Raw genomic sequence first — 8,340 nt, 5'->3', positions numbered from 1 at the left:
CCGCAAAGTGTTCACTGCCTAGTGTCTCCGGGGTTTGACAGTAACACTCATATACCCACATATGACTGAGAAATAAACGCGCCTTTTCCTTTAAAAACAAACAAAAAATAAAACTAAAATACTTAACATCGTAGACAAAGTCAGTTCTCTTATTTTGGATTCCCCCGGCTTTTGGCTTCCAAACGCAGTAACGGTCTCAGTATTGCTTGAGGCCGGGGGCCTGAGGCAAGAGGGTGAGGGTCTGCTTCCACAGTTTGCACTGAATATGCTAGAGGTGGGCATGGGGGTGGAGGCGCATTCCTTCGCGGGCCAAAGCTTAAGCCCTTGAGGCTGTATATCTGTTGGTCCTATACCTTTTCTCCTATACTCAGAACTGTTCTTTGTTGACTGTATATTGGTAAAAAGGCGTCCCCACCCCCACCGCCCCTATCACTCCCACCGCGGGAACAAGGTCCGCATTGAATCAGGTGCGAATGTTCGCTCTCCTTCTGCGCCTTTCCCGCCTCCCCTCCCCCGGCCGCAGCCCCCGCCTCCCCCCCGCGCTGCACCCTAGTTGTTGGCTGCAGCCCGCGAGCAGTTCCCGTCAATTCCCCCTCCCTTTTCACAGGATGTCCATATTAGGACATCTGCGTCAGCAGGTTTCCACGGCCAGTCCCTGCGGTCGTGGGGGGAGCCAACCCCGCAGTGCCTCATCCTAGGGGGTCTGGGGTCCCCACTAAGACCCAGAGTGCTAAATGCTCACGGGATAAGGAAATGCAACAGGACGGGACCCTGAACAGGGAGTTGCAAGGGCGGCGGGGGCGGCAAGGAGGCCGAAAAGATATCCGCGCTAGCTCGCCACCCCTCCAGTGCTGCAATGGTTGCGCTGTGACGTCATTGGACTCATTCACAAAAAAAAAAAAAAAAAAAAAAAAAAAAGGCTGTTATAAAAAGCAGTGGCTGCGGCTCGTACTCTAACCGCATCTGCAGCGAGCACAGAGAAGTGGAGACAGCCAGCAGCGGCGCAGCTAGAGAGCAGTGACCGCGCTCCTACCCAGCTCTGCCCCACAGCTCCTACCTGCCTCTGCCCCTCTGCCCTTCGCCCCGGCTCTGCCTACCCTCGACCATGATGTTCTCAGGCTTCAACGCTGACTACGAGGCGTCCTCTTCTCGCTGTAGCAGCGCCTCCCCGGCCGGAGACAGTCTCTCTTACTACCACTCACCTGCGGACTCCTTCTCCAGCATGGGCTCTCCTGTCAACGCGCAGGTAAGGCTGGCTTCGCGCCGCCATAGGGACAGCGATTCGGGGTCACCGGGGCGAAGACATTTGCGGGACGCTCAGGAAGAAGAGCCGGGTACCCCATTTCGGGCGGGGAAGGAGGCTGCCCGGCCGGAGCAGCCCTATTTCGGGATCCCCAGACTCGCTGGGAGCGCACAGGCGCTTGTCACAATAAGAATAGGTTCCACTCGTGCTCTCTGGCTGGCCTCTCACATAGGCTGGGGCAAACGTGTCCCCGGCAAAGACTTCATAACTAGAGCTTGGCTCCTCCGGGGAGGCGGCAAAAAGCCCCCCCCCCCCCCCCACACACACACACTAGGCGCGCGGCTTGGAGCAGGGGCGGGGAGCAGAGCTAAGTAGGCGGGTGTGTAAGGCAGTTTCATTGATAAAAAGCGAGTTCATTCAGGAGACTCCGGAGCGGCGCCTGCGTCAGCTCAGACGTCAGGGATATTTATAACAAACCCCTTTCAAGCAAGTGATGCTGAAGGGATAACGGGAACGCAGCAGCGGGATAGAGGAGAAAGGCACCGCGCTGGGGAATTCTTGGGGGAAATGGGGGGACCTTTCGTCCAGAATGAGAGGAATATAGAAAGACACGAGCAGTCCCTGACAGGACCGTTTCTCCTCTCTCCTTGCTGCATGCGGCTCTAGGTACTCGGTTCACCGCACCTGTGTCCTGAACCTGCTAGTTCACATCAACTTCCCCCTTCTGTTTCGTTTTAGGACTTCTGTACAGATCTGGCCGCTTCCAGTGCCAACTTCATCCCAACTGTCACTGCCATATCGACCAGCCCGGACCTGCAGTGGCTGGTGCAGCCCGCCCTGGTCTCCTCCGTGGCCCCATCCCAGAGCAGAGCCACCCACCCCTACGGAATGCCCACTCCCTCGGCTGGGGCTTACTCCAGGGCTGGAGTCTTGAAGGCCATGACAGGAGGCAGAGCTCAGAGCATTGGCAGGAGGGGCAAGGTGGAACAGGTGAGCTCTTCAGCATCTTCTCTGTGTGGGGGGTGGGGCTGGGGGAGGGACGCATTGGTGAAGATGGAGAGCACAGTGGGTAGGGTAAAGTCACTGATGGAATTGATTACACATCTTGAACGGGGAACTCTGGCTCCAAGCCCTCTCTATCTGGATTGAGACTCTGATAGACCCACCCCAAGGAATCCCCTCAGAGGTTCTTCTCAAGGAGGTTCCTGTCTCATGCTTTTACATTGGGTTCTTCTTCATTCTCTTGCTGAGCATCTTATTTGAAATGCAAGTCACATCCAGCCCGCAACTGCAGGTTAGATAGAAACGGCCTCACAGACGAGGTGCAGGGAGCTGGAAGCTGCAGGGGCCAGTTTCACTGGGGTGGGTGAATGGAGCCAACAGCAGACACAGTTCCTGACTGTTGGTCTTTTTTTCCCTTCCAGTTGTCCCCAGAAGAAGAAGAGAAAAGGAGAATTCGAAGGGAAAGGAATAAGATGGCTGCAGCTAAATGCCGGAACCGGAGGAGGGAGCTGACTGACACACTCCAAGCGGTAGGTGGATTTCATGGTTCTCTGCTTTTTAAAACTTAAGGGGAGAATTGGAGGTTGGGATAAGGGAACAGTGTCCTTGAGCAGGACTGTGTGTCTTATGCTTTGCTTTATTCCTCTGTGTACAGGAGACAGACCAATTGGAAGACGAGAAGTCTGCTTTGCAGACTGAGATTGCCAACCTGCTGAAGGAGAAGGAAAAGCTCGAGTTCATCCTGGCTGCTCACCGACCTGCTTGCAAGATCCCTGATGACCTGGGCTTCCCAGAAGAGATGTCTGTGACTTCCCTTGATCTGAGTGGAGGCCTGCCTGACGCTGCCACCCCTGAGTCCGAGGAGGCCTTCACCCTGCCCCTCCTCAATGACCCTGAGCCCAAGCCTGCAGTGGAGCCCGTCAAAAACACGAGCAGCATTGAGCTGAAGGCCGAGCCCTTTGATGACTTCCTGTTCCCACCGTCGTCCAGGCCCTGTGGCTCTGAGACCGCTCGCTCTGTGCCAGACATGGACCTGTCTGGTTCCTTCTATGCAGCAGACTGGGAGCCCCTGCATGGTGGCTCCCTAGGAATGGGGCCCCTGGCCACAGAGCTGGAGCCCCTGTGCACTCCAGTGGTCACCTGTACTCCCAGCTGCGCTACTTACACGTCTTCCTTTGTCTTCACCTACCCTGAGGCTGACTCCTTCCCCAGCTGCGCGGCTGCCCACCGTAAGGGCAGCAGCAGCAATGAGCCCTCCTCTGACTCGCTCAGCTCACCTACGCTGCTGGCCCTGTGAGCAGGCGGGGAGAGGAGGCAGCAGGCACACACCAGTGCCACTGCCCCAAGTTGGTGCATTACAGAGAGGAGAAACACATCTTCCCTTGAGGGTTCCCGTAGACCTAGGGAGGACCTTATCTGTGCGTGAAACACACCAGGCTGTGGGCCTCCAAGGACTTGAAAGCATCCACGTGTGGACTCAAGTCCTGGCCTCTTCCGGAGATGTAGCAAAACGCATGGAGCGTGTATTGTTCCCAGTGACACATCTGAGAGCTGGTAGTTAGTAGCATGTTGAGCCAGGCCTGGGTCTGTGTCTCATTTCTCTTTCTCCTTAGTCTTCTCATAGCATTAACTAATCTATTGGGTTCATTATTGGAATTAACCTGGTGCTGGATATTTCAAATTGTATCTAGTGCAGCTGATTTTAACAATAACTACTGTGTTCCTGGCAATAGTGTGTTCTGATTAGCAATGACCAATATTAAACTAAGAACAGATATGACTTTATTTTCTAGTAGATAGAAACAAATAGCTATATCCATGTACTGTAGTTTTTCTTCAACATCAATGTTCATTGTAATGTTACTGATCATGCATTGTTGAGGTGGAATGATTGTTCTGACATTAACAGTTTTCCATGAAAACGTTTATTGTGTTTTTAATTTATTTATTAAGATGGATTCTCAGATATTTATATTTTTATTTTATTTTTTTCTACCTTGAGGTCTTTTGAGATGTGGAAAGTGAATTTGAATGAAAAACTTAAGCATTGTTTGCTTATTGTTCGAAGACATTGTCAATAAAAGCATTTAAGTTGAATGCGACCAACCTTGCTCTCTTTTTATTCTGGAAGTTTGGTCAGAGTCTGAAAGGTGTTGGAGGGCAGTTTATTGAGAAGGGTGACTCCTGGAGGGGGACACGCCCCTCTGCTCCCTTATCAAAGAGGAGAAGGAAACTCTGGAGCAGATGTCGGAATAGTTGATAAACACTGCAAGTCCTCACAGTATCTCTGCCTCCAGTTTCTGAGGGTGAGAGCCTGCTCTGAGCTAGCTTCTGTGGGAAGATGTCTTCTTGCCCCCCCCCCCCGTTTTTGAAAGTCAAAGCGGTGATTATTTAAATCTAGTTTTGCTAATACTAGACTTAAATATCTTGATCTTAAAGGAATCCTTTAGCAAATAGAATTAAGCTTTGCACAAACTACTTTAACTTTTTTTTTTTAATATTTATATTTTACATTTTATTTATTTATTTATTTATTTATTTTTTAGAGAGAGAGAGGAGACACAGAGAGAAAGAGACAGAGAGAGGAAAGAGATAGAAAGAACAGAGGGAGGAGCAGGAAGCATCAACTCCCATATGTTCCTTGACCAGGCAAGCCTGGGGTTTCGAACCGGTGACCTCAGCGTTCCAGGTCGATGCTTTTACCCACTGCATCACCACAGGTCAGGCTACTTTAAATTCTTATTCCTGAAAAATCATGTGCAGGGTTACCTCTACCTTTAAGGTGAGCAAATTGAATAATGGTTAGAGTGAACGACTTTCTCAATGTCTCATTCTTGGGATTGGAATCTTCCTTACTCATTACGCTATACACCAGGCTGAACTGCTTATTAATACTTGGTTCTTTTAAAAAAAGTTTTCACTTGGTTAGAAAAAGAAACTGTTTTGGTACTTTAACATATATACATTTGGTTGGACTGTATTTATTTTTTATTTTATTTTTTTGTATTTTTCTGAAGCTGGAAACGGGGAGAGACAGTCAGACACACTCCCGCATGCGCCCGACCAGGATCCACCCGGCACGCCCACCAGGGGGCGACGCTCTGCCCCTCCGGGGCGTCACTCTGTTACAACCAGAGCCACTCTAGCGCCTGGGGCAGAGGCCAAGGAGCCATCCCCAGCGCCCGGGCCATCTTTGCTCCAATGGAGCCTCGGCTGCGGGAGGGGAAGAGAGAGACAGAGAGGAAGGAGAGGGGGAGGGGTGGAGAAGCAGATAGGCGCTTCTCCTGTGTGCCCTGGCCAGGAATCGAACCGGGGACCTCTGCACGCCAGGCAGACGCTCTACCACTGAGCCAACCGGCCAGGACCTGGTTGGACTGTATTTATTGTCAGAAAGAAAGGAAGATTATTGTCCTATCTCTTAGTAATAAATACATTTATTTTACATTTTTTATTTTCTTTTTAAATTTTAATTTTATTTATTAAAAGAGAGAGGAAGGGAGAGACTTAGAGAGAGACAGGATCATCAACCTGTTCCTGTATGTGCCATGACCAGGGATTGAACCGGCAACCTCTGCATTTTGGGACAATGCTCTAACCAACTGAGCTATCGGCTAGGGCTAAACACCCTAGCCAGATTTCTTTAACACCATATGCCTAACATTTAGTTAAATGAGGGGAAGAAAAGTTGGCTCTGAAAATTTGAAAGCAATCTCAAACAGTACAAATAATGGTTGATCATTTGGTAAATAAAAAGTTACATAATAGCTCAATAAGAAATCAACATGACTCTGAATAAGCTTGAACATAGAAACTTTATCATCTTAGAGAAGAACATGACCTTTGTCTGGAACACCTCTGGTAATGGGGCACTTACACGCACAGGGACAAACCGCAAAGAAAGCAGGTGGTGCCCTTCCTCCTGTGCTCAGCTGCCATGCAGGCACCAGCACGGAAGGCAGAGATCATGTTTGCACATATGCTAGGTGACGAGCAACTTCAGTGCCAGCTTTCTAATGCTTTGGTGATAATGAAAATCACTGGGTGGTTAGGGGGCATCTCACTCAGTCAAGTTAAAAGTTTTATTTTTTAAGTGAGAGGAGGGGACAGTAGAGAGACAGACTCCTACATGCACTGTGACCAGGACCCAACTGGCAACCCCCATCTGGGGCCAACGCTCAAACCAGTTGAGCCACTGGCTGTGAGAAGGGAAGAGAGAGAAAAGGGGGAGAGGAAGGAGAAGAGAAGCAGATGGTCACTTCTCATGTGTGCCCTGACTAGGGTTCGGACCTGGGACATCCACACACCCGGCCGACATCCACACACCTGGGCCAACTGGTCAGGGCGAAAGTTTTAATTTGAAATGACAATTCCATTGAGGTTGATGTTCTTACCTATCATCTCCCTGCTTTTCACACAATAATTGGCATTTGAAATCAACCTGCTGTAGGCTCTTAAGAGTACTGATATATCATACAGCACTGGCATAATATTGTTGCCTGTCTAGCAATAACAAAAGTGGCATTAGACTCCCTGTTTGTGGTTCACTGGTGAATTCTTTGTAGCTTTTAAATATGACCTATTTTGCCTGACCAGGCGGTGGCGCAGTGGATGGAGCATTGGACTGGGATGTAGAGGACCCAGGTTCAGGACCCCGAGGTCGCCAGCTTGAGCATGGGCTCATCTGGTTTGAGCAAGGCTCACCAGCTTGAACCCAAGGTTGCTGGCTTGAGCAAGGGATTGCTTGGTCTGCTGTAGCCCCACGGTCAACGCACATATGAGAAATCAATCAATGAACAACTAAGGAACCGCAAGAAAGAATTGGTGTTTCCCATCTCTCTCCCTTCCTGTCTGTCTGTCCCTCTCCCTGACTCTCCCTGTCTCTCTCCCTGTCTCTGCCAAAAAAAAAAAAAAAAAAAAAAAAAAATGACCTATTTCCCAGATGGATAAGGGAGGCTGCACCTCTACAGCCAGACACTGACTCGCTCCTGGTGACCTAAGAGCCTCTGTAAGACCTGTGCCAATTATATAGAGAGACCACTGCTTTCCGTTTGATAGCCTTGGCCTCGGCTTAGAGACAGATTCTTCCTCCAGTTACCACAGTCTGGCTGAGAACATGCTGCTCCATCAACAAGACTGCATTCAAGGTCCAGGGAGAAGAGCTGCACACAGGAACTCTCTGTAACAGGTTTTTCAGAGGCCCCCAAGGGTTGACATTCTACCAAGCTCCCTGCCAATCATCTTCATGGGATCAAGGGAAGAAAGGAATTCTCTCTTTCTCCAGCCAAAGGGCTCTTTCCAAATCCTCCTTTCCTGACTCATGATTCAACAACTTCCATGGATGAGGGACACTGGGAATGTCAAGTTCCTTTAGGGAAAGACTCTGCTCCCTTCCCACAAGATATGGCCTCACCCTGGTCTCAGCAAAACAACTATCTCAGGGCTCCATGGTGTAACACTGATACAAAAGATATACATATATCAGCAGGGGAGCAAATAAGGATGAGAGGGGCGCATTTCCTTAGGAGGAGAATGTCCAGTTTAGCTCATTGATGGATCCCCTGACTTGGCTCAGTGTCTGGCACAAAGAACAGGGTTATCGACTATTCGCCAAGCGGATGAATAAATTCTGCACTATTTCCACAAACAGAAATATATTCCTCATATAGTCTCTAAATTCTCCTATTCTTGGCCCTGTTATGGTATTAAGCAATTGGGATTTTACATCTTTCTGTTTGGCTTCAAACACATACCTCACTTCTGTCTTGGCTCCTGGAATTCCAGAACCGCCTCCTGGGCCACCTCTGCCAATTCAACTTCAAAGTGAATGCACAGCTCAGGCCTCCAGCTACAAATTAATTTTAGATGGAAAGAGGGTAGAAGAAACAAAATATTCATCTTCTATATAGTAGTGGATTATAGAGTCTACATAGTCTTTGCATACTTCTGCATCTTGTGTAATTATCAAAATTAGCTGGTAGCATTTAGCAATTTGTTTTAATAACAGTAATTTTGTATCAACAGCAACTTACCACGTGTGAATGAAAGTAAATCAACAAGGCTATCTTTAATTAATGGACAAAGAAGAGGCTGAGGCA

The 8,340-nt window shown here is 49.1% G+C and overlaps 1 protein-coding gene across 1 annotated transcript; it reads left to right on the top strand.

Moving 5' to 3' along the window:
• Positions 1-937: 937 nt before the first annotated feature.
• On the top strand, positions 938-4,342 carry FOS (Fos proto-oncogene, AP-1 transcription factor subunit). The gene is made up of 4 exons (XM_066276468.1): positions 938-1,246; positions 1,982-2,233; positions 2,668-2,775; positions 2,901-4,342. The coding sequence occupies exons 1-4, from the start codon at positions 1,106-1,108 to the stop codon at positions 3,540-3,542; spliced, it is 1,143 nt and encodes a 380-aa protein (XP_066132565.1). The 5' UTR covers positions 938-1,105; the 3' UTR covers positions 3,543-4,342.
• Positions 4,343-8,340: the final 3,998 nt, after the last annotated feature.

Source organism: Saccopteryx bilineata, chromosome 4 (genome assembly GCF_036850765.1).
Source record: "Saccopteryx bilineata isolate mSacBil1 chromosome 4, mSacBil1_pri_phased_curated, whole genome shotgun sequence".
In the NCBI taxonomy this organism is placed as follows: Eukaryota; Metazoa; Chordata; class Mammalia; order Chiroptera; family Emballonuridae; genus Saccopteryx; species Saccopteryx bilineata.
Note: the sequence above shows the minus strand (reverse complement) of the source record. Positions and strands in the feature narration are given on the sequence as shown.

Coding starts and splice junctions, on each gene's coding strand:
- FOS (XM_066276468.1), top strand. CDS start 1,106: ATGATGTTCTCAGGCTTCAACGCTGACTACGAGGCGTCCTCTTCTCGC. Junction 2,234..2,667: donor GGAGGGGCAAGGTGGAACAG/GTGAGCTCTTCA, acceptor TTTCCCTTCCAG/TTGTCCCCAGAAGAAGAAGA. Junction 2,776..2,900: donor TGACTGACACACTCCAAGCG/GTAGGTGGATTT, acceptor CTCTGTGTACAG/GAGACAGACCAATTGGAAGA.